Consider the following 27,023-nt stretch of genomic DNA (forward strand, 5'->3'; position numbering starts at 1 on the left):
ACTGTGACAGAAGAAGGGAGAGTGTGCCAGTAAGAACCAGTAAGTCATGTCATTTCAGAACTTAAGAAATATGGACACAACTCTTGGCTAGTAAAAACTAGCTTGTTAGATCTGTCTGTAGTTCCACCTGTGCACCTCTGGCCATCACTTCTCTCTCCTCCCTTCTGCTTTTTACAAGACACTCAGACGTCTAAGAACAAGGACTCTGAGTCAAGTAGACTAGGAGAACCATGCTTTTATCATGCATCTGCTGCAAGAAGCTGATGAAGCTATTTAGCCTCTCTGAACCTCTGCTCATCTGTCAAATGAAGACCGTAAAATATGAGGATTGAATGAGATAAAGCTGCTCAAGCACCTGGCACAGGGCACATAGGAAAGAGTGCACCACAGGCAACACGTCCAAAAGCTTTTGGGAAATCTTAGCCCCCAGGAAAAGTTCAAGCTCCTCAGCATGGCATGAGGCCTATTTTGATGTGGCCCTGCCTCTTTTCCTTCCACTCTCCAATGTGGCCTGTACATCAGCTGTGCTGACCTACAGCTATAGGTCAGTATCCTGAATAGACCTTAATCTCTTGGACTTCAGTGTCATATTCATACTATTCTCTCCAGAAGACTTTCCCTAACCCAGTCCAACTAGAAAACTTCTACTCACTCTTAAGATTCACCACAGATCTTAGCTCCACTGTAAAGCACACATTGGGAGACAATTCATTGTTCTATTGCATTTCTGCATACATTGCAAGAAAGTCACCAGCTGCACATTGTCCTCGACTGTCTCTTCAAGTACGTTTGAATAGCAAATAGCCATGGAAAGCAGAGACAGTGTCTCCCTCTGGAGAAAAGGGCAGGCATGCCTACTACCCATTATAAAAGATTTGGGTTCCTAAAGCTTAGGGCTCCTCTCCTGTAATACAACCCATATATATCCAGGTGACATCTGGCCCTCTTTGTGCTGCCCTGTGGAATTTGAGGCTTAAGGAACTGATGCAAAATTGATGGTATTCTGACTCCTGCTATTGCTATGAGTAATAAACTGTCCTTCATCTCTGATGCCAGGAGTTTTGTGCTTTCTACCAGTAACCAAAATGGTGGCAGGCTAAATTGTTAACTTGTAAGCAGGGCAAAATCTGAGACCCTTCATGTTTCTTGGTAGCATGCTCTCTCCCTTCCCATTTCACCCCTCTGTAAATTGCTCCTTAAATTCTGTTCTCAAATTACCATGAACATTGCAGACTTTATCACAATACTTAACATCTGCATAATTTTCTAGTAACTGTATATATCAGTGCCTATAACCATTGGATGCTCAGTACTTTGGAGGTTTTTTTTAATTTAATTTTTATTTTTTTCTTTTTCTTTTTTTGCTTTTTAGGGCTGCACCTATGGTATATGTAAGTTCCCAGGCTATGGGTCAAATTGGAGCCTTAGCTGCTGGCCTATATCACAGCCATAGCAACTTGGGATCTGAGCCACATCTGCGACCTACACCACAGCTCACGGCAATGCTGGATCTTTAACTCCCTGAGTGAGACCAGGGATCAAACCCGCATCCTTATGGATACATTTCTGCTGCACCACAATGGTAACTCCTCAGTACGCTGTTGAATGAGTGAATGTGGCCAGTCCTCAATGGTTCATCAAGACTCTTCCCATTGCTGATAAATATCCAAGGGGATACCCAGTGCTCTTGGCCTTAGTTCTCAATGTCTTATGCTCTCTTTTGCTATAGACCCTTAATCACCGCCCCTTTCCTGCCCTGGAATGACCCCCTCAGTTCTGGTGGTTGATGAGCTATCTCTGGCTCTTGTTTCCTAACTCTCTTCAGTTCCCTTGGAAATTATGTACTAGTAACCAATTCCCACTTGAAGAATCCCCCTAAGACCTCTCCTCTGAGTTTCTACCTTCCAAGAAAACTACCAGGACTGGAAAAAATTCTCCTTCTATTATGCAACATTGGTTATGCATTGTGTTACAAGTAAATTAACATAAATGTGTCCACTGTATTTTAATCTAAACCAAGGTCAACTCCAAGTATAGGACTTTGCTCCACTCTCCCAGAAAATTTTCTCCCAATTGCTTTCCATCTACTTAATTGTGAATTCAGTATACTAATTCATTATTTCTTCAGTCAGCAAATACCTATTCAGTTCCTCTTAACTACAAGACACTGTCCTTCTCACTATGGGGAACACACACACACACACACACACACAAAATGCTTAGTGATAAAATAAGTATAAGTTCAGAGTTTTGGTTGTGGCCTAGTGGAAACGAATTCAACCAGTATCCATGACGATCTGGTTTCAATCCCTGGCCTCGCTCAGTGGGCCAGGGATCTGGTGTTGCCATGAGTTTTGGTATAAGTCGAAGATGTGACTCATATCCCAAGTTGCTGTGGCTGTGGTGTAGGCTGGCAGCTGCAGTTCCAGTTCAACCTCCAGCCTGAGAACTTCCATATGCTGTGTGTGGGGTCCTAAAAAGCAAAAAATAAACAAACAAGCAAACAAACAAACAAAAAAACCCAACACAAAAGTGTAAGTTATGTACCACAAAAATAATATAGTGTTTCAGACAAAATAACATTTATGCTGCCCCTAAAAGTTTAGATAATATTTGGAAAAGTCTCGATTATAGTGTGAGAGTGAAGGATAAGGCAAGGATTCCGGGTTTAGGGAAGAGATCCTGCAAAGGCTCAGAGTCAGGTCGAGTCAAAGGCTACTGGGCAATCACCAGATGGTTCATTTTGGCCAGAGTGTCATATACATTTAGGAAGAGACTGACAGTAAAATTGCAATGGAAGATTGGGGGCCAGATTCGGGAGGGGGGATTAGGATGAATGAATAAATACTTGGCAGTTTATAGGCCATGAGGGGGCAGTAAAATTTTTTTGATCAGAAGAAAACCATGATCACAGCCAAATTAACCTGTAGTCACTATAAAAACAGATTGAAGCATGGAAAGATTGGAAGTTTTGGGGGAAGTCTTGAAAGCCCACTGTCATCTGATGTGAGCAACTGAGAGCTAGAACAGGGGCAATGGCAAGACATACTGAGTGCAGAACAGACTTGTAAAGTTTTCAGAGAGAAACTTAGCAACATGGAACCCTTGAGTGAGAGTGAGTCAGTGCTTCCATCAAATGTTATTTTGCATAATCCCCTTAACATCCAATCAACTTTATTCATAAGAATATCATGAAGTGTGGATAGTCAAGTCTGTTGTTGAAATTAAAATGTATTTTGCTTTTCCATTTTCCTCAACCTACCCTGGTCTATTCTTAGCAAGCATGGGCTTCTGCCTTGTTATTATCACTGCCTATACAACCTACCTTTTAAAAATTGTGGTTAGGAGTTCCTGTTGTGGCTCAAGTGGTAATAAACCTGACTAGCATCCATGAGGATGTAGGTTTCATCCCTGGCCTCGCCCAGGAGGTTAAGGATCCGGCATTGCTGTGAGCTGTGGTGTAGGCTGGAAGCTGCAGCTCTGATTCAACCTCTAGCCTGGGAACTTCCATATGCCATGGGTGCAGCCCTAAAAATACAAAAAAATACAAAATGAAAATCATGGTTAAAAAAAAACACAATGTATAATTACTCTTAGCAATCTTAATGTGTAGTACAATGTTAACTATATACACATTATTGTACAACAGATTTCTAGAAACTTTTTACAACTGAACCTCAATTCCCACTGAACCACAACTCCCCATTTTTTCCTCCCTCCAGCCCCTAAAATCATCTTTCTGTTTCTATGAGTTTGACTACCTTAGATCAACTTAAGTGGAATCATGCATTATTTATCTTTTTGCAATTGGCTTCTTTCATTTAACATAACTCCCACCAGGTTTATCCATGTTCTCGGATATGACAGGACTTCATTATTTTTTTAGAGCTGAATAATATTTCATCATATGTATTGTGGTATACTTTATATATACCATATATCCACTCATCCACTGATGTACATTTAGGTTATTTCCACATCTTGGTTATTAAGAATAATGTTGCAATGAACATGGGTGTGAAAATATCTCTTCAAGATCCTATTTTAGATGTATACCCAGAAGTGGGATTACTGGATTGTATTGTAGTTCTTTTTTTTTTTTTTTTTTTTTTTTGGTCTTTTTAGGGCCGCACCCACAGCATATGGAAGTTCCCAGGTCAGGGGTTGAATTGGAGCTGTAGCCGCTGGCCTATACCACAGCCACAGCAACACCAGATCCAAGCAAAGTCTGAGACCTACACCACAGTTGACGGCAATGCTGGATTCCTAACCCACTGAGTGAGGCCAGGGATCGAACCTGCATCCTCATGAATACTAGGCGGATTTGTTTCTGCTGAGCCACAATGGGAACTCCTCTATTTTAGTTTTTTGAGGAACCTCCATACTATTTTCCACAGGAGCTGCATCACTTTTTTAATCCCACTAAGAGTTACCACTTTTCAAATAATCCATTTCAGAAGGTGTCTGATGTCACACATTAAGTCCATCAGTCAGTAATTTCCTTCTTTCTTTTTTTGGCTGCACCCGAAGCATGTGTAAATTCCTGGGCCAGGGACCAAACCCATCCCATGGCAGTGACAATGCCAGATCCTCAACAGGCTAAGCCACCAAGAAACTCCAGTTTCTTAAATGACAGGAAGATCATAGCATGTGATCCTCATCCAGGATTTGGTGGCCTCACCAACATAGTAGGAGCTCAACTCTGGAAAAAAAGAAATTGAAAAATTCCAGACTTTTCCTGTGTTTTCTCATTCTCTGTGATTCATGAGCATATACAAATGGTGCTATGATTCCATAGAACCAGACAATGTTTAGATGTCAGAGAGTCTGAAGATCATTTTGTACATCTCTGTAATTTTGGTGGGTGAAGTTATGTCATTTTCTTCTAAAAGGCCAGTAGTCTTAAACTTATTTAAACCTGATTTTTTTTTTTAACCTACCATCAGATTTCAGTTCTCTTTATATAGGCTCTACACTTTTCAGCCTAAAAATAATGGTCTTTGTTTTAGAATATGAAAGCAAAATAGGCTTTAGGTAATTGTTTATGTCAATGAGATTTATCCTTCAAAGGGGTAACTTTGGGAGGTTAAACACCGAGGCATTTCCTACCTCTTTCTGGACCAGCTTAGGAAATATTCCAATACGTCGTTAGTGTCATTAGCAGTGTGATCACCAAACAAAATAATCAGATTTGGCTCCTACAAATGTGAGTATTGCAAAATTAAACTCTAAAAGGACACAGATTTATCACTCTGGGGAATATTTACTCATAAAATAATGATAGCTATTATTTATAGAGCAATTATTTATACCAGGTACTTTCCATGCATTCTGTCATAACACCCCACTGGTATTATACTTACTCCCATTAAATGGATGAGATTTGAAAGCATAAATAACTCATCTACATAATTCTAACATTTGAACTCTAGTCTGTCAGACACCCAAATTATACTCTTTGCCATTGCACTCTTACCTATATGCAAGGCACTGAGCCGGAATCTGTGGGGCATTTGAGAACTGGTAACAAGCCCTTAGGTAGCTTACACAGCCTACTACATGATATGACAAGTATTATACATGAAATAAAATGTAACTATCCAAGAAGACATGTACTGTGTTATTTAAAGAAGTATGCTATAAATTCTGAAGCCCACAGGAATAGGTGTTAAAGGGAGGGAGGGAGAGAGGAAGAGAGGAAGGAAGGAAAGAAGGAAAGAAGGGGAAAGAACGAAAAAAGGAAAGAAAAAGGGAAAAAGAAGTTAAAATTAAAGACAGGATTATACAGTAGAAAGGGCAACAAATGAGAAGACATTGATTCTGGTTTCCAGTTATCACTTACTAATGAGTGACCTAGGGCATACTGTAAATTTTATATAATATGGTATAATTACATCATCAGAGAAAGTTTATTGTTGTCCAGTATGCGACAGTAAATATATCAGAAAAGTTTAATTAGGGTTGTTTAATCTCATCACATTCCATATATTATATATATCATATATCATGTATTATTTCATATTAGATGCTATACTATGTTCTTCCCCAATACAACTCAAGGTCCAAAGCCTTCAAAGTCTCCTATGATTAATTGAAATGCTAAAGAAAAAACACCTTAAAAAAAAGCTCTTCCCTTGCTTTCTAGCTTATCTTTCCCCTCCTCCCGCCTTTATTCTTCTGATTTATTCAAAAAGGAGAGCATAAAAGCATCTTATTAGCAATTCTTTTCCAGGAAATATGAGCACTTACGATCAGTTGAAAGAGAACTGGAAGAAGAGGGAGTCAAGAAGGCAAAGAATTTCATCCAATAAAAAAATCCAGCTTAATATGCACACAGTTAAGAATATCATATTGCGTAAATATGATTTATGTTTACAACATCCTTGCAAATATTTCATTTTATTACCTCTAAATATTTTCCCTTTCCATGAACTTTTCTGATGCTTAGAAACGCTTGAGATTCATCTAAACTATAAGGTTTTGGAGGAAATAGAGCCCAGAATGTCACTGTTTTACCTGCAGTTAAATTAAGTAGACTGATGCCTATTATAGCAAGCTTCTGGGGAAGGTTACTCCTAGCAGATGTTCTAAAAATGTTGATTCCCCCCCCCTTTTTTTCATAAGGAGGATTTTTGGAACATGTTAAAGGCAGTGAGTATGTTGACGTCCTACTGACAAAAGGTGGATTTCAGCCAACTTCCACGGAGATTAGTTTTTAGCCCGTGCCCTCATCATCACCATAGACTGAGTTTGGGATTAGGGAATGCTAATCCACATGCAAATGCTCTTCATGATCCACACATGTTTAGCAATCTGATTACATTTTTAACGTACTCTGGTTATCCTTAATTAATTTTAAGAGGTGAAAAAATTCACATTTGGGTCTTTTCTAGTCAATTTCTAGCCAGATAGTCCTAGTCCCCCAGGCCTATCTTGGAGAATCCAGAAATCTGATCTGGCCTCAACTCTCAAGAAAGGTCTCTTAGGTGCAGTTCTCACGAATTAAAGAACTTGACTAAGTTGAGAAAGAGCTAATAAAACATCTCCTCAAACGGTAATTGTTCATTTCAGGGCTGCTTCAGAGGTGTATTTAAGCCAGGGTTGCGTATGATGGAGCAGGGAGGATAAGAACCATCCCAAATGTTGGGGGGCTTATCGCCCGGAGATGCCTCCAGTGCAGCTGACAAATCTCTGAAGTGGGAAATAGTTTTCCCTCCATGGGGCCTTGGCGAGTGAGGGACGGAGGGGGATGGGCAGGGGCCATCAAGGGAGAAGTCTCCGGCCTTTCCACGTCTCTCAACACCATCCCTCCCCCACCCCGCCTCCTCCTTCCCCAATCCTAAACAAGCGGGGAGTTGGGGGGGTGGGCGGAGGGGGAAGAGGGGCCCCGGGGGCAGGCCAGGACGGAAGGCTCGGCTTTTGTGGCTCTGTCCTCGACGGTGGCAGGGAATCAGAGGGGGCGGGAACGTTGAGCTGGAGACCCTCAGCCGGGGCTTGACCCCCCAGGTGCATTGTCCGGCGGGGTCTGGCAGGGTCCGCCCCCTCCCGCCGGTGCCGAGACCCGGACGCCACGGAGCCCCTTCCCAGCGTCTCCCTCCGCGGGCCGCGCCGACCTCGCGGTCCCCAGACCAGGGGCCAGATGTAGAAAGTAGTCCCCAGGCCCGCGGCGGCGGCGGCGGCGCTGTCCACTCCGCCGCCCCCGCCCCCTCCAGCCGCCGCCTCACTCCGCCCCCAGGCCGGACGCTCGGGCCCCCAGCCTCCCGCGAGCGGGTGTCCGTGCGCCAGCCTTGGGCGGACCGGAGACCAGCCGCCCGCCGGGCCGTGCCACGCCACGCCGGTGGCCGAGCGGGAAGCCCAGGCTGCGCGTGTCCAGCCACCGCGCGGGGAGCGCCCGGAGGAGGGGGCCGGCAGGCGGATAGCGGCTGCGGGGCGGCCGGGGAGCATGCCCGTGCAGCCCCGTTGAATGGCGCCTTCCCTGAGACCCCTCGCCCGGCCACGGCCGCCAGGGATGCTGCTCGGCGCGCTCCTGCTCCTGCTGCTCCTCGGCTCCGTTCCAGGTGGGCGCTCTTTCTCCTGAGCGGGTGGGGCGTGAGCGGTCGCGAGTGGGTCGGGGAAGGAGGTAACCCGACATGTGTGTTGGGGGAGCGGCGGTGTCGTCCGCCGGGGCGCTGACCCCCAGTTCCTGCCCCCTCCCTGCAGCCAGTCAGGAGCCGCTGCTGGAGGCGCTAGGTGACCGCCGGCTCTGCGGGGGCGCGGGCGGCGGTGGGCGCCTCTCCCAGCGCCCGCCCCTCCTCGCTGCGCTCCCCGCCCCCCCCCAACCGGCCTTGCGCTGCGCAGCGGGCGCTCACTGTCCACTCTCGCCCCTTTCTCCTCGCGCCATTGTCCGTGCTCTGGCCGCTTCCTCGCCTCCGCGGCCAGCCCGGGCTTGGTGCCGCCGGCCTCGGTGGCCGCACGTGGCTTTATTTATATTGTTTCCTTAGTGGCAGCCGAGCCGCGCAGTGGGCGCCGAGTTTCCACGCGACTTCCGCTGTTTGCAGTGGGGGGCTTCTCCACGTTTTAGGGCAGGGGATAGAATAGGTGATCTCAGCGTCCAGGTCAGATCCCTAAGTGCCCCCACTTTCCAGGATCCGGATTGAATGTGGAGGAGACAGGAGGGGTGAGATTGGAAAGAGAAGAGGCGTGGAAGTTTTGTGGCCCATTTGTGCCCAGTAGGGGAGGGAGAAAGGTACCGACGCTGAGAAGGAAGGTGTCTAAGTAGGATTTATTTCTCACAGAGAGATATTTTGGGGCAGGGCCTATGTACGAATCTGAAGATCCTTCCAAATTCCAGGTTATCCTTGCGCAAACTTGGACTCTCTTTTGCGTCCGAGTTGCTTTATCCTTCAAGAGTTAAAAAGTGTAAAGTGGATGGGGCGGGGAGAAGAGGTGCCCAGGATAGTGGGGTTTTATTTTATTTATTTACAGGTTACAAACCCCGGACTCTGTGTGTGTGTGAGTGTGTGTGTGTGTGTCCCTCCGTCCCCGGAGGAGTTTTGTGTTAGCATGAGAAAAGGATCAAAGTGAGATGTGACTCGGAAACACAATGGGCGCCTTCCGGAGTGGTCCTCGCAGCGCGGGGCTGTTAGGGTCGCTTGCGTCGCCCTGGGCATCCATTAGGAGAAGTCGGCAGTCCGGGCGTGGGAGCCTGTCTAGTGTGTGAGGTTTGGAGGACCTGCCCTGATGAGAAACAGAGATCAGTCCTGGATATTTGTAATCATGAATTCAAGACAATAAGAAAGAAGATGAAGTGACCCCACTCCCAAAAAAGCCCTAATACTCTGCTCCACTCCAATCAATATGCAAGACTTCAGCTGACCTTTGTGCTAAATGCAGGAGGTGACAGGGTATTAGTTGGTCAGCGGATGCTTTATCCTGGCGGGGACCGGAAAGATGTGTATACTTAGAAATAAAGCCTTTCCTCTGCTCTGATAAAAATGTGTATTGGTTGATTAAGCAATCTCCTATCCCTATTAGATAGTAAGGACCAATTAGTCACGCATTTTTTCCCAACAGTTGGTAGTTCTAAAAAAATGAAATAAAAGTTTCCTAATCCGATCACCCACTGAGTACAAGCAGCAAGAGTTACCAACTTTTCAAAGTAACTGTTTGTCCTTTAAATACCTACCATACTCTGTAGAAATTAAGTAAATGGATCTCTTTTCCAGGAGAAGAGACAGAGACCTTGCTATAAAAGGGCAGATATAAAAATGCAAACTTGTTATTTGTCACAGAAGATAAAGGCACTTCCCCAAGGAGTAGGTGCCATGCATTCCAAAAACTCTTCAAGGGACGAGGAAATAAACTTGCTTGTTCACAGAGTCGGAGTTTTGCTAATGATTTCTTGTAAAATTAGACTTTTACGACTTACTCTGTTCAAGATCTTTTTGACAAGCTTGTAAAAGTAGCAAACAGCTTGTGTTCAAGAGTTTTCCTGATGATTTTGAAACTCTAGCAAGGCACTTGAGAGCATAATTCTTAAAAGGCAGTGAAGTTATTGAAATCTTCCCTGTGCTTTTAGTGTTAGATGTTGTGAAAAGATTTCTTTGATTTGTTGAAAAGTTTTCCTGAAAGTGAGATTAATTTATTAAGATGTTTGTAAGTTAACTAATATGGTTTGTTGAGCTTTGCCTTGTTACATCCTAAATATGTGTTTTACAATTGTGTGTTAAGAAATGATGTTACACCTATAATTCAAGGTATGCCTCCCCCCCCCCTTTTTTTATAGGAGTATGGTGCTTTAGCGAACTGTTTTTTATAAAAGAACCACAGGATATTACTGTCTCAAGAAAGGAAGCAGTCGTTTTAGATTGCCAGGCTCATGGAGAAGTTCCTGTTAAGGTCACTTGGTTGAAAAATGGAGCAAAAGTGTCTGAAAATAAGCGGATCCAGGTTCTGTCCAATGGCTCTTTGTACATCAGTGAGGTGGAAGGCAAGCGAGGAGAGCAGTCTGATGAAGGATTTTATCAGTGCTTGGCCATGAACAAATATGGAGCCATTCTTAGTCAGAAAGCTCATCTTACCTTATCAAGTAAGTTTTTTAAGTTCTTGATTGTTTGATTTTTCTCACTGCTGCATTTTGAGGATTTCTTAACTCATTGATATGCTAACCCTAAAAATCACACAAATGTTAAGAATTTTCCTGGAGATAATAGTTGATGCTAAGGCATACAGAAAAAAAAAAATCTGATTTCTGTATGTATATATATATATATGTGTGTGTGTGTATATAAATTCAAATGAGTTATTTAGAAGAAGGGTTTTATTAGGTTTAGAACACTAAAACTTTTGTTATGATGGCATTGTAAAAACTTAAGTGTTTCAAACTATGGGAAGAGTTGGGTGAAAAGTTTAGCCAACACAACAAAAGTTGTTATAAAATTTCGTCTTTTGTAAATTAATAATTACATTTTAAAAATTACGAACAACTCTTTCTGCTTTGTAGATGGCCCTTAAGTCCTGAATCTTTCATATAGCCCAAACTTGCATTTCTCTGACTGCTTTAAGATCACCCATGTCGCTTTTTAATTGTAAGAGAGGGCATTGGTCAGTAACTCTCAAGCCTTTGAAGTATTTCTAGGCTTTTCCTGCTGGGAAAGAAAGATTAAGGCCATTTCTATATTATACCTAATGGACTTAAACCAGATCTGCCCACTTTTTTCCAGTTGTCATAAAATTTGCTGTCTAATGATTTCCTTTGTATTAACAACCCCATCACATCAACCATTTGTCAAGTGATCCATTGCTTGGGGGTTGCCCTGATAACGATGAGGGTAAACATGGGCCTAGGATAGTTAGGGAACTCCTTCTTATTTTCGCTGAGGCTTTCCACCTCTTCAGGTGATCAAATATCCAGCCCTCAAGATTACAATAGATGATTTAAATCTTAAAACACAACTGTCTTAAAAATAGTTTTATAGACATTCTAGCTACAAGCTTTTGTTAATCCACAGAAGATAGATTTTGCACCATACCTAACAATCATTTACAAAATGAACAGTTGGAGGAGGGAGCTCTTGAAATAAAAGCATAATCTTAGGAAATAGTTTCTTCAAAGTCTCCACAATTGAAATTTAGGAAGCTATTGGTGGGAGTTTCCTAGGTGACTTTATTGTAACAGTCCATAGCCATATTTATGCCACCCTTATTTTAGGAATTTATTTGTGCAATAATAATTAATGGTAGAAAATAAATTGCAAGCAAATATATTCTTATATTGAAATATGTCAGAAAAGTAGAGAAGGTTCCAAAACTAGTCCGTCTCCCTCAGAATGGTATAAAATCGAGAGAATGTCTGGTAAACTTTTTTTTTTCTGTGATGAATAGCATTTTTGTTGTTGTTGTTGTTGTTAATGGTTTTTCAGTAATGTATTGCTGTTAGGATAGCATGTTTTTTATGCTTATGTTCTGCTCATTTAATTTTTGTCTAATGTAAGATTGTTTCGTAGAGTTGTAATTTTTCTACCTTTTTGTGGTTGTAGATTCTTGTGTTTTCATATCCAGGAACAGTAAGTTGGATTACCTTGCTGGAGAGGGGAGGGGCAGGATGGAAAGGTGGGGTTGTGGGGAGCAGCTGGGTCCTGAAAGATGAAACACATTTGTCATGAGCACACAATATTTTCAGGACTTCCTTAGAATCCTGACAGAATTCTAGGGCACTTAGAAATACTTTGAAAGCACAGAGCTTTCAGATTTCATAAATAAAGTCTGAACAGTATTAACATGTTAGTAACGGTGAAACAAATGTTAGTATTGGCTTTTTGAGAAGCTTTAGATTTTCTATTTCTGTGAAAATTATTAATGACATATTTGATGTGAATCATTTTGAAGACTTTTCTAGTGAAGTAGTTTTTATATTTTAAGTTACCAAAAACTTTCCAATTAAACTATGTAGAACATTGCTGTTAACCACACTTTTCATATGCACACATTTTATTTAACTTGGAGGAGGTACTTAGGTAGGAAATTGCACTCTATATTGTAGTTTTTTTTTTTTAAGTATGATCAGTTCAGATTATTCTTTAGAAATATGAGATTTCTTAGAGATTTAAAATTCACAAAGTTAGTTCTGATATCTGAGAAGCAATGTCCAGTTTCATTGTAGGCTTAAATGACTTTATTCTGTGTTCAGGGTAAAGATGTTATACATATTAAGCAGGAAGAGAATAGGCATTAAGTGGACATTCTGTTTGTGTGTATGTGTGTGTGTGTGTTTAAAGGCTAATTCTTTCCTAGTTATTGATAGCAGTGGGGTGCATGTATGTTCTTTTAATTTTCTGGTCCAGGATTTTGTCAGCAAGCATACCTTTTAGTTCTAAAGTGTAAGAAGTAGTACAGCACCTGGAAATCTAAAACTTTAATCTGTGCAAGTTTTAGATTTTTAACACAGGCAAAGTCTTGGTTTCTAAATTTAGGAACTAGAAGCTGAAAGTTGCACTCTAGGCAAGAATTCCATTATTCATGTGTAAATTAGGAATTCACAGGGTTAAAAGGTTAGAAACTGGCCAGGATGAGGTTTACCCTTGTGATAAAGAGCAGATGACCCTCATTCATTGGCCAAAGCTTTCATGTAGCTCTTCTGCAAAGTTAGTTATTGCCATGAATTGTTCTCGAGGAATGCAGAAATTCAAATGTGAACAGGCCTTTCCTTAAGTGTCACTGTGGAGCCTTATCTCACAGGCACATCAGAGCCGGCTGCGGGGACAAGGTTCCTCCCCTAAGGCCTGGAGGCTTTGCTTTCCTGTTGTTCATCCAAGCACAAAAGAATTTGTCTTAGTTTTTCTAAGGCATCTCATTTTTAAAGGCAAGTATAGGGTTAAAGAAGTAATATTTAGGTGTTTTTTTTTTTTAAGTTAATCCTTTTTATTGATAGCCTTTTTAGCTGTTTTACATTTTCATGTAACTAGACTAGAAAGTGGAGTGATGTGGGAGGCCCTTTTTCTAGGTGTATACAATAGTACGAACAGAAGATTAAACCATCCTTTACACATTTCAGTATTTTTAACTTTTGGCAAATCTCATTTTCACTTTCCTAGGTGTTAAGTCTTCACTACATAAATAATTCAATTTAAATATTTTAGTGGTAAGAAATAATCTATGACATTTTGACATTCCTTGCATTCTAAATATTGAAGTAAGAAAGATAAATTTCATCGGAAAGCATTAGTGCGGTAAAACAATCTCGTATTTCAACAAGTTTAAATTAAGATAAGGGACATTTGAGAGAAGTAAAGGAGGAGGCTGGTTGTGTTCTGTGATGTGTAAAAGACTGGCTGTAAGCTAGTGATTGAACAGGAAGCTGATTGTTTATTTCCTTTCCATAAAAGGTGGAAATTGAAGTCTTAGGATGGAGGGAAAGAGAACATAAAGCTGGCTTATGTTTGTTAGGTTTTTCAGGACTGTACCTGCGTGCAAAATAATTCTTTAAATGAGCATTTGTAGCTAGAAGACCATAGGAATTATTATAACTCTATGATGGATTTTTTTCCCCAGAATTTTGAGGTTAGTTTTAACATCCGTAAAATTGTTTGGGGGACACAGTTCTTTCTACAATTTTATGTAGCAGTAGTCCTTTATTTTAAAAGGATATAGGTTCTTTTCTATGAATAACATGTTTATTACTTTAGTTTGAGGTGAAACTTGAGGGTTTTCTGGTGAGATTAATGAAAAACCGTGAGTGGTTCCTATGTTAAAGAGTAATATGTAAATTATAGTTCAAAGCTCGTCTTGAAATGTAAAGTTAAAATATATTGAAAACATTTAGAGTCATGTTAGAAAGAAAAGAGGAGGAATGGTATGTTCAAAGATAAGAACTATGAGGAGTTCCTGTCGTGGCTCAGTGGTTAACAAATCCGACTAGGAACCACGAGGTTGCTTTGCGGGTTCGATCCCTGGCCTTTCTCATGTGGGTTGAGGATCTGTCGTTGCCGTGAGCTGTGGTGTAGGTTGCAGATGCGACACGGATCCTGAATTGCTGTGGCTCTGGTGTAGGCTGGCAGCTACAGCTCCAATTCAGATCCCTGACCTGGGAACCTCCATATGCCTTGGGAGCAGCCCTAGAAAAGGCAAAAAAACAAAAAAACAGCTATGAGACTGTTAGCTTAGCTTTTGAATTTTATTTATTTATTTATTTTTATTATTATTATTATTATTTTTTTTTTGGCTTTTTGCTATTTCTTGGGCCGCTCCCGCGGCATATGGAGGTTCCCAGGCTAGGGGCTGAATTGGAGCTGCAGCCACCGGCCTACGCCAGAGCCACAGCAACACTGGATCTGAGCCGCGTCTGCAACCTACACCACAGCTCACGGCAACGCCAGATCCTTAACCCACTGAGCAAGGGCAGGGATCGAACCCGCAACCTCATGGTTCCTAGTCGGATTCGTTAACCACTGTGCCACGACGGGAACTCCATTCTTTTTTTTTTTTTTTTTTGAATTTTATTAATGATCATGGATCCAAGAAGGTCAAGAGTTTGCTTCACTGTCACTTTTTATTGAGATGTGTAAATGCTGTAATGGACGGGATCTCTTACCTGTGTGCATGTGCACGTCTCACCAGACTGTTAACAGTTACTTGCTCTAATACCAGAGTGCTAACCCAGAAGTCAAAGTTGTTTGATTTTGGAAAAATAAGACAGAACTGAGATGTTTAGAGAGACCAATCTGCCAACATTGTAGATAAGGTTCAGATGATGCCTTCTGGGATCCAAGAAAAATCATCTTTAATGAGGGGGGGGTATGTTTCAAAAGTACATGTTTGACTTCAAATTGACCATCTAAAAGTTGGATAAGTTAGCATTAAGTCAGGGAAGTAAAAACATATATAGTTCCACAAGCTTGTTTACAATGACACTTGGTTTTTAAAGTCTGTCTGCTTAAAAGGTTTATCAGGTACCTGATAATCTCTGGGTAATGGAACCAGTTTTTCCCACTTTGCACTTGATTAATGAGGATCTTTCTCATCTTTAGAAACCTATAATGCTATCTCATTGTTTTTCAAAGTTGTTGGATTTTTAATTTTTTTTTAAACGATGTAGGATCCACTGAACGGTAAAATTATAATTTGCTTTAAGATGTATATAAATGTTTGTTTATTTTATTTCTGTCCAGCTTCTTAATGGAATTTTGAAAGGGCATTTGGTATGGCCCTCTTGTGTCAACTAGCTCAGATTATGCTAAAGAAAGGGCCTTACTCTCAGCACTTGTTTGCTCAGGCATTTGTTGTCATTGCTCCTGAATTTTAACAGCTGGGCCTATTGATGAGGTCCAGAGCAATTTAAAGAATAGCAGAAAGTAGATCTCTTAAGCAGAGTGTTAGTTTGAAGGAGTATTTCAATTAATAAATAAGTGCATTTGAGGTTATTCTTTTGAGAATTCTAATATTCTTGACTACATTTTTGAGAGATAATTTTTATCTCTGGTAGGCAGAGTTGCTCAATTAGGGTTGACTACTTTAAGCTTTTAAACTGGCCATTACTACTAATATGAAAATAATCAATAATGTTGATCAGGCATTTTGCTGAGGATTATACTTGAATTTTTTTAAAAAGCTACAATTATTGATGTTTTAAGAGAAATTCTAAAAATTGTGCCCCAAATTAAGTTTTCATCGTTAAAGCTATTTTAATACTTCTGAGAGTTTATAGTGCTTATATTCTTTATTAAATGTTTTAAATATGCATCACTGTATACAAATCTTGGCAAATAAGAAGCTACACTTGTAGTCACCGAAGCAGTATTGGCAGTTGCCCTAAAATGGTCATTTGTACAGAGCCAGCAGTTGACAATGGTGATTACAAAAAAGGTAAAAATGTACCAAATTACCTTCAGTGGCTATAATTCTGAAGCCAAGTGAACTGCTTTAGGGATATGAATTGCAGAGGATAAAGGCGTCATCCTCACAAAAGTCTCTGACACTAATCTGACAAATACTTTCCTGACTTTTACATTCCTTGTTTTTTTCTTTTTAGTTTTTTTTTAAACCTCTGATTCTCAGAAATTGCTTTTGATGAGCTTTAAAAGCCTTATAGACTGAGCAGAAGGCATAAATTTAAAATGTTTATTTTTTTTAGTTTCTGGAGGGTTTGTCTTTTTTTGTGTGTTTATATGTATATTTTATAGCTTTAACATTGGTAGTTGCTAAATTAAGTAACTATTGGAGAATACAGTCATTATTCAGGGTCCTGGTTTCAAACTTCTATCCTCATTGGGTTTAGTTCTTAGGACTAGTTTTTTAAAATTTCTTTAAAATTTTTGCTTTATGAAACTATAGTAGATCCCTATTTAGAATAGTGTGAGGATTTTTTTAAAATAATACTGCTTCATATAGACTACTTTCTGTAAATAACTGATATTTCTTTGGAATAATCCTCCAAAATGGGCTTTTTAAATTGTTTTGTAGTCTTTTTAGTACTACTCTGAATATGATTTAGTACTACCCAGAATGGATCTTTCACTCCAGCAACATTTACCAAAGAAATAAATAAAATTAAAAAATTTTTTTGAGCTGTGGATTACATTTCTCATGATTTCTCAGCTGTGGTGCAGTTGATATTTTGGACTAGGTAATTCTTCATTGCAGAGGCTGACTTTTGCAGTGTAGGATGTGTAGCAACATCCCTAGGCTCTACACAGCGGATACCAACAGCACTCTTACTGTGTTAGTTGTGGTGAGCAAAGAATGTGTTGTGAGAGGCACAGTCATCCCTGGTTGAGAAGTACTGATGTTTCTGGAAGTAGAGGAAGACTACTTTTCAGGTGATACTGGGCTGTTAGTTTTTTTAACTGTTTCTGTCTTAACTAGATATTCAACTTTTTCAGTGTTAGCAGTGTTAAATTTATTGATTAGAGACTGTTTACTCTTTTAAAGTATTGTCAAGGAAGCTTAACAAAGAAATGTGTTGGGGTCATTGTCTTTCTAATTTGGAGTGATAAAAAAAAAAACAAAAAAAATAATAATTTGGAGTGATGCCTTTTCATCTCTTTCCGCACACACATACACACAGAGTACACTGAAAACTGCTGTTAAGAGTTTATCCTTCTGTAGGTCCATTCATTTTCATTTCAATATTTTGGATCATTTCTTGGGGATGTCTACTCTTAAGAGTAAATGCAAATTTCATTTAACCATATTTACGTAACTTTTTATTTTCTTGTGATGGACACCAGAATTGAAAAGATATGAGAAATCACCATGTGTGGTAAATGTTAAAGAACATCTTTTGTGGATACTCTGCATGGTGAGATGTAAAACTGTATGAGGTTGACAGCCCAGAGAATAACATTTACTGTGTGGTAGGTGGTTCACTGGGTGAATGGTTAACAGAAGTCTTTTCAGCTAGTTCCAACTGTACCATAGATTTATTTTGGGCAGAAGTAATTTAACTTCCTGCAGATAATGATGTAAAGATGGTAGCATCTTGAGAGGATATCAAGGGGTGACTAAAGAAAAGAATTACACAGTGCAGTACGTTAGCTAGTACACAGAAAGTCAAGGCAAATTTTTTAGTGGTTATTATTGAAATAGTTGTTTTAAATTACTTAGGGGGCAGGGATTTCACAGTTTTTATCTTTGCCAGGGTATCACTTTTTGTGTGTGCTTCAGTTTTAGTTACGCTGTTTATGTTAGTGAAAGTTGTGATTTTTGGAGCTTCTGCTGTGGCGTAATGGGATTAGTGGCATCTCTGTGGCACTGGGATGCAGGTTCAATCCCCAGCCATGCACAGTGGGTTAAGGATCTGGTGTTGCCACAGCTGCAGCATAGGTTGCAACTTTGGCTTGCATCTGATCCCTGGCCTGGGAACTCCATATGCCTTAGGACAGCCAAAAAAAAAAAAAAAGTTGTAATTATTGCTACATGGATTTGGTCACCTGCGGAGGCCAGTAGCTGCTGGTGGCTCAAGTGGCAAGTTGAAATAGATGAAGGACGAGGCAGAATATTTTAATGAGTGACTCTAGTGTTGAGCAAGGCTGGTTGAACATTTTTGGCACCGTGTGTTCTATGCCCCAAAAGTACTTGGAGTAGAACAAATCATTAGTTCAAAATAGAAGAGTAGAATGCATATTTTCATTATATTTAAGGAAAATAGTATTTGGGTCCAAACAGAATTTTAATGTTACTGGGTTTTTGTTTTCTTGTTCTTGTCCTGAAGAAATTAAGAGGTTGACAGTTTCCAGTATCTGGTAAATACCCTTAGAGCTGCTCTGTTTTTTACTGAGTTGCTGGGGGTGTGGTGGGAAAGCAGAAAGAATGACAAAAAGGCAGAAAAGCTAAGCATTAATGCCTTCTCTGTTGTTTGGTGACTTATATGACTTTACACAGATCACTTAATCACTCTGATCTTTGTCAGATCCTTGACAGATTCTTGTCTTAGCTGTAGAAATGGGTAGCTGGGGGAAAAAAGGGTGAGGGATGGATGTTGAGCAACACAATGCCCTTAGTTTTGTAATTCTGTTATTGTAATTCTAAGTAAATGGCCAATAAATGATATTTTTGTAAGGCTGAGTTTAATTGCAAGATAGCCATTTAAGTCACTGAGAAAATGTTCAAATAGCTCGGCAGTAACTTAACTTGTCACTCTTAAGAATTCATACTCTTGCCATGGACCTTAGGAAGATCCGATTGGGGGGGTGGGTGTCTTAAAGCAATACTGATAATTGAAACTAGTACTGTTTTTAAGAGTCTAGAAAAGTAAATTACTTTATTTGGGACTGAACAGTTCTAAATAGTGCTTTTTTGTTGTTGTTGTTTTTCGTTTGTTTGTTTTGTGTGTGTGTGTGTTTTGCCTTTTTAGGGCTGCACTCATGACACTTGGAGGGTCCCATGCTAGGGGTCCAATTGGAACTGTAGTCACCAGCCTGCACCACAGCCACAGCAACTCCAGATCTGAGCCTCATCTGCAGCCTATGCCACAGCTTGGGGCAGTGCCAGATCCTTAACCCACTGAGCAAGGCCAGGGATTGAACCTGCATACTCATGGATGCTAGTCAGGTTCGTTATCTACTGAGCCATCATGGGAGCTCCAGAATAGTGCTGCTTTGAAGGACGCTATAGTGTACGAGAGGTATAACTTTACAAATATGTTTCTGGTTCTGCTAATAACTAATAGTGTATTTTGATGTTTATTGACTTGGAGTTTAAAAAAATAGTGTTGATTTTATTTAATGAGAGTTTTGCTTATGTCATTAATGTTTTAGTAGAAATATATTATACTGGCTCCCCACTATGACCACCAATTCCTATTAAGAATGATAAGGGTTAATTTTTTCCCTAGCTTTCAAACTGAATTAGCTTGAGTCCCTCTGATTGGATTTAAAGTAATTTCAATTAAAGTATTGACCTCAAACTGGACACATAATAAGAAAAAAAATGCTTTGATCTTGGTATTTCCATTTTAGTATTTCTTTTAAAAAGAGAGATCACAAATTTCCTTACATAATTTTACCCAGGTAAATGTATTCATTGTTTTCTTAATAAAAAGAATTCACTCTTTATATGTTTAAATAAGAAAGCCATATTTTCATGCTCTTAGTAATACTTTTAAGATAATTCTAATCGAAGGACAAACTTCAGTAAAGCAATGAGATTACCAAAAAGATTATTATAGTTATTCCAGTGATGGAATATGGTTTCTTCAAAGCCTACAACTGTTTTTACCTGGATGATTTATCATATTTATAGAAATTTGTGAAATTAATTTTCTTGTAAGAAAGTATACAAACAGAAGAAATTTAATTTTTTGTCCATCAGATGTCAACTTGGAAGCTCTGATATTTAGGGAGGGAATTCTACAGCTTAGCAAATGGTACAATGAGAAATTATAGGTGGATCCACAGTTGGTCAATACAGAGGTGACTAGGGTGACTAGTTGACTAGTTTCTTAGCACACTAGAATGAACTCCACCATTCTTCCAATTTTTTTGTTTGTTTGTTTGTTTTGGCTTTTTAAGGCAGCACATGCAGTGTATGGAAGTTCACAGGTTAGGAATTGAATCGGAGCTGCAACTGCCAGCCTACATCACAGCCACAGCAATGAGGGATCTGAGCCATGTCTGCAGTCTACACCACCGCTCATGGCAACACCGGATCACCGACCCACTGAGCGAGGCCAGGGATGGAACCCACATCCTCATGGATATTAGTTGGATTCATTTTTGCTACACCACAACAGAAACTCCCCATTCTTTTTTTTTTTCCAATTGAGGTGTAATTGATATACACTATTGTATAAGTTATAGGTGTACAGCGTAGTGATACACAAATTTCAAAGGTATAATCAATTTATAATTATTCTGAAATATTAGCTATATCCTTGTGTTGTATAATATATCCTTGTAGCTTATCTATTTTATACTTAATAACTTATACCTCTTAATCCCTTAAACCTATCGTCTCCCTCCCCTCCATTGGTAACCACTAATTTGTTTTCTTTATCCGTGTGTCTCTTTCTTTTTTGTTCACTAGTTTATTTTTCAGACTCCACATAGAGTATTTGTCTTTCTCTATGTGCCTTATTTCACTTAGCTTAATACCCTCTGAGTCCATCCATGTTGTTGCATATGACAGTTTCATTCCTTTCCTTCCTTTTTATGGCTGAGTATAATTCCATACCACATCTTTATCTGTTCGTTTACTGACCAACACTTAGCTTCCATATATTGGCTATTGTAAATAATACTACTATGAACATTGGAGGTACATGTATCTTTTCGAATTAGTGTTTTTGTTTTTTGATATATACTTGGGGTGAAATTGCTGAATTATTTGATAGTTTGGTTTTTAGTTTTTTGAGATATCATCCTGTTTTCCGTAGTGATTATACCAATTTACATTCCTACCAGCAGGGTACAGGTATTCCATTTTCTCCACATCATGACCAATATTTGTTATTTTTGTTCTTTTTGGTGATAGCCATTCTGACAGTTGTGAGGTGATAGCTCATTGTGGTTTTAATTTGCATTTTTTTGATAAGTAATGATATCAAGCATCTTTTCATGTGTCTATTGGCCATCTATATCTTTGGAAAAACGTCTCTTCAGGTCTGATGCCCGTTTTTAAATTGAATTGTTTGTTTTTTTATGTTGAGTTATATGAGCTGTTTATATATTTTGGATATTAATCCCTTATTTGTCATCTCACTTGCAAATATTTTCTCCCATTCAGTATGTTCTCTTTTTCATTTTGTCAGTGGTTTCCTTTGCTGCAAAAGCATTTAAGTTTAATTAGGTCCCATTTGTTTGATACTAGTATTGTCTGATACTAGTATTGTCTAATGCTAGTATGGCCACTTAGCTCTCTTTTAGTTATGATTTTCCTGGAATACCTTTTTTCATTCTTTCACTTGATTTCAATGTATTTGTGTCATTGGATATAAAGTGACTCTCTGGTAGGTAGCATATAATTAAATACTGCTTAAACCAACTTTTGCCCGTTGATGGAGAGTTTAATCTCTTTACATTTAATGTAATTACTGATAAAGAAGGATTTCTGCCATTTTGCTGTTATTTTTTATTTGTCTTAAACCCTTTTTGTCCCTTATTTTCCTTACTACTGCATTCTTTTGCGTTTAGTTGATTTTTTGTGGTGAACCATTTTGACTCCTCATTTCCTTTTATGTGTATTTTTTAGATTTTTCTTTGTGGTTACCATAGGGATTCCAGTTAATATTCTAAATTCATAGCAATCTAGTTTGAATTGATACTAACCTCACTTCAGTAGCATGCAAAACTCTGCTCCTGTGGAGCTCAGTCTCTCCTTTTATGTCATTGTGGTACATTACATATTTCTACATTGTATGCCCAGTAATACAGGTTTATAGTTATTTTTATGCTTTTGTCTATTAAATTATGTGGGAAATAAAAAGTGTAGGTATGAACCAAAAATATAACAGTACTCACTTTAATATTTGCCTATTTATAGTTATTTTTATTGCAGATCTATATTTCCTATGGCTTTGAATTGCTATCCAATATATTTTCATTTCAACATGAAGGATTTCTTTTAACATTTTTTGGAGGGCAGGTCTAGTGGTAATAAGCTTCCTTAGCTTTTGCTTATGTAGAAATATTTTAATTTCTACCTCATTCCTGAAGGATAGTTTTGTTGGATATACGATTCTTGGTTTACAGTTTTTCATGTCACTTTAACTATGTCATCCCACTGTCTTCTGACCTCCACGGTCTTTGATGAGAAATTAACTGTTGATCTTATTGAGAAATAATAATTACATGAGAAGTCTTTTCTCTCTTGCTGTTTTTAGGATTCTCTCTTTGCCTTTGTCTTGGCAACAGTTTGATTATAAATATATTTATGTGAAGATCTCTCTTAATTTATCCTCTTGGAGCTCATTGAACTTCTTGGGTTGTCATCCAATTTGGAAAGTTTTCAGCCATTATTTACTCAAATATTCTTTGTGATCCATTCTCTTCTCCTTCTGATACTCCTGCAGTCCCTATGTTGGTCTGTTCAGTGGCATCCCACATATCCCTCAAGTTCTGTTTGCTCCTTTTGTTTTTGCAAATCATTTTGTTCTTCCCTTATGGCTTTTAGTTTTGTCTTTTCTTTGATGTTTTTAAACATTGAATGAACATTCATTTTAAACCATGAAATCCTTATCTTGCAGTTTTCAACTGTACTATTATCTCAAGTTCTTGAGGTACCAACTCCTCTTTTTCTATGTCTGGTGACTTTCCTTATGGCAGATTGCTTTTTTTAAAAATTTTTTTATTTTAAGGACCATACCCACAGCTTATGGAAGTTCCCAGACTAGGGGTTGAATCAGAACTGCAGCTGTCAGCCTACACCACAGCCACAGCAATGCCAGATCAGAGCCGCGTCTGCAACCTACATCACAGCTCATGGCAACGCTGGATCCTTGACTCACTGAGCAAGGTCAGGTATCGAACCTGCATCCTCATGTATGCTAGTCAAATTTGTTTCTGTTGTGCCATAAAAGGAACTGGCAGGTCATTTTCTTATGTGACTTATAATTTTTTATTATTAGCTCATTTTCACTAAGGCTTAATATATCCTATGTTACAGAAGTGTTTGCTTTCTGTTTGGTGCCCCACAGTTTCACTGGTCATGGACCAATTTTGGGAGTAATTCTTGACTGCTCTACATTATTTGTATAAATTTAGAATCTACATAAGTGTGTTGTAAAGGCCAGGAGTTTATGTTTATCATGGGAAACATTTCTTCTCATTCACAATAAAGCCTACTTGTTGCTACTCTTCCTGGTGGGTGAGTTTTTCTACTGACCCTTTGTCCAAGTGCTTCCAGGATCCCAGCTTTGGGTCTCAGTTACTTATGTTTTGATGAAACAAAACCATTTCCTCTTTATAGAAGCCTGCAGTGCCTATAGCTGCCTTTGGACCACTATGGCATCAGGCCAAAATTTACTATTTGGTCCTTGTCTTTAAAATTTTGTTAGTGGTAGAGATGTTGTTTTGAGTATGTTCTTTACAGCATTGCTATGTGTTTTTTTTTTTTTTAATTAATTTTTTTTTAAAATTTTCCCAGTGTACAGCAAGGGGATCAAGTTATCCTTACATGTATACATTACAATTACATTTTTTTCCCCACCCTTTGTTCTGTTGCAGCATGAGTATCTAGACAAAGTTCTCAATGCTATTCAGTAGGATCTCCTTGTAAATCTATTCTAAGTTGTGTCTGATAAGCCCAAGCTCCCGATCCCTCCCACTCCCTCCTCCTCCCATCAGGCAGCCACAAGTCTTTTCTCCAAGTCCATGATTTTCTTTTCTGAGGAGATGTTCATTTGTGCTGGATATTAGATTCCAGTTATAAGTGATATCCTATGGTATTTGTCTTTGTCTTTCTGGCTCATTTCACTCAGTATGAGAGTCTCTAGTTCCATCCACGTTGCTGCAAATGGCATTATGTCATTCTTTTTTATGGCTGAGTAGTATTCCATTGTGTATATATACCACATCTTCCGAATCCAATCCTCTGTCGATGGACATTTGGGTTGTTTCCATGTCCTGGCTCTTGTGAATAGTGCTGCAATGAACATGCGGGTGCACGTGTCTCTTTTAAGTAGAGTTTTGTCCGGATAGATGCCCAAGAGTGGGATCGCAGGGTCATATGGAAGTTCTATGTATAGATTTCTAAGGTATCTCCAAACTGTTCTCCATGGTGGCTGTACCAGTTTACATTCCCACCAGCAGTTCAGGAGGGTTCCCTTTTCTCCACAGCCCCTCCAGCACTTGTTATTTGTGGATTTATTAATGATGGCCATTCTGACTGGTGTGAGGTGATATCTCATGGTAGTTTTGATTTGCATTTCTCTTATAATCAGCGATGTTGAGCATTTTTTCATGTGTTTGCTGGCCATCTGTATATCTTCTTTGGAGAACTGTCTATTCAGGTCTTTTGCCCATTTTCCATTGAATGATTGGCTTTTTTGCTGTTGGGTTGTATAAGTTGCTTATATATTCTAGAGATTAAGCCCTTGTCGGCTGCATCATTTGAAACTATTTTCTCCCATTCTGTAAGTTGTCTTTTTGTTTTCTTTTTGGTTTCCTTTGCTGTGCAAAAGCTTTTTAGCTTGATTAGGTCCCACGGGTTTATTTTTGCTCTAATTTCTGAGAGATACTGACCTGAGAAAATATTCATGAGGTTGATGTCAGAGAGTGTTTTGCCTATGTTTTCTTCTAGGAGTTTATTTTTTGTGCATGGTGTGAGGGTGTGTTCTAGTTTCATTGATTTGCATGCAGCTGTCCAGGTTTCCCAGCAATGCTTGCTGAATAGACTTTCTTTTTCCCATTTTATGTTCTTACCTCCCTTGTCAAAGATTAATTTACCATAGGTGTCAGGGTTTATTTCCGGGTTCTCTCTTCTGTTCCATTGGTCTGTCTGTCTGTTTTGGTACCAGTACCACACTGTTTTGATGACTGTGGCTTTGTAGTATTTCTTGAAGTCTGGGAGAGTTATGCCTCCTGCTTGGTTTTTGTTTCTCAGGATTGCTTTGGTGATTCTGGGTCTTTTGTGGTTCCATATAAATGTTTGGATTGTTTGTTCTAGTTCTGTGAAAAATGTCATGGGTCATTTGATAGGGATTGCATTGAATCTGTAGATTGCTTTGGGTAGGATGGCCATTTTCACAATATTGATTTTTCCAATCCAGGAACATGGAATATCTTTCCATTTCTTTACATCTTCTTTGATTTCTTTGATTAAGGTTTTATAGTTCTCGGCATATAGGTCCTTTACCTCTTTGGTCAGGTGTATTCCGAGGTATTTGATTTTGTGAGGTGCAATTTTAAAAGGTATCGTATTTTTGTATTCCTTTTCTAATGTTTCATTGCTGGTATACAGAAATGCGACTGACTTCTGAATGTTAATCTTATATCCTGCTACTTTGCTGAATTTATTAATCAGTTCAAGTAGTTTGGGGGTTGAGTCCTTAGGGTTTTCTATGTATAGTATCATGTCATCTGCATACAGTGACAGTTTTATCTCTTCTCTTCCTATGTGGATGCCTTTTATTTCTTTTGTTTGTCTAATTGCTGTGGCTAGGTGGGGAATACTGGAGAGAGAGCAGTTCAAGATGCTGTTGCTATTTCTAATTTGGGTGACTTAGTGAATGGTGGTGCCACCAGCTGAAATAGAGAACCCAGGAGAATGAGCTAATATAGAGAGCAAGGTTATGAGTTTGGCTTGGAATATGTTCATTTTAGTTATCTGTGGGATGTCTAGGTGGAGCTGTGTAGCAGGTGGAACAAGAGAGATTAGTAGAGTCAGGAGAGGCATGGCCTGAAGATACTGAGTTCAGTATCATCAGAACTTAAGTGGAACTTAAGACATGGGTAATTTTGAACAGGGTGGGTGTGCAATGCAAGAAGCAACCGAGACAAAAACAATTGTCAGGAAGGTAGGTGGAAACCTAGGAGAGTACAAAATCATAGAAACCAAGGGAGAAGTTTCAAAGAGTTTCTGAAACAACATCAGATGCAATAAAGAGTTTCCAAAAGGTAGGGCCTGAACAACACCATTTGTACCACCCTTTTTTTTTTTTTTTTTTTTTTTTTTGGCTTTTTAAGGCCATACCCAAGACATATGGAAGTTCCTGGGCTAGGGGTTGAATTAGAGCTGCAGCTGCTGGCCTACACCACTGCCACAGCAATGCCAGATCTGAGCTGTGTCTGCAACCTGCATTGCAGCTCATGGTAACGTTGGGTCCTTAACCAACTGAGTGGGGCCAGGGATCAAGCCCCTGTCCTCATTGATACTAGTCAGGTTCGTTACCATTGAGGCACAACAGGCACTCCGGTACCAGGCTCTTAATAGGTCATTATAGTCTTAGACCAGTTCTGGGAGAGTAACAATAAGCACAGTTTTCAGGGACACAGAATTTTTCCTAAATGTTAACAATGGGATAGTTTCTCATTATTTTGATATTGTCCAATATTATTTTCAAATTATAAATAATACTGTTATGATTTATCAAAATAGTACCATTTCACACTTTT

The 27,023-nt window shown here is 39.4% G+C and overlaps 1 protein-coding gene across 4 annotated transcripts in view; it reads left to right on the forward strand.

Annotated features, from left to right (window-relative positions):
• The first annotated feature begins 7,746 nt into the window (after window positions 1–7,746).
• Window positions 7,747–27,023, forward strand: part of PRTG (protogenin) — a 145,193-nt gene continuing 125,916 nt past the window's right edge. For all 4 annotated transcript variants that reach the window (XM_001928492.7, XM_084969586.1, XM_021094927.2 and 1 more), the window contains exons 1-2: window positions 7,747–8,057; window positions 10,265–10,567. In XM_001928492.7, coding sequence (XP_001928527.2) covers window positions 7,964–8,057; window positions 10,265–10,567 — 397 coding nt within the window. In that variant the 5' untranslated portion in view covers window positions 7,747–7,963. The remainder of the gene's footprint in view (window positions 8,058–10,264; window positions 10,568–27,023) is intronic.

Source organism: Sus scrofa, chromosome 1 (assembly GCF_054392235.1).
Source record: "Sus scrofa isolate SSC_HxYL_T2T_F1_AM1 chromosome 1, Sscrofa_HxYL_maternal_Yorkshire_Landrace_v2.0, whole genome shotgun sequence".
NCBI classification, from domain to species: Eukaryota; Metazoa; Chordata; class Mammalia; order Artiodactyla; family Suidae; genus Sus; species Sus scrofa.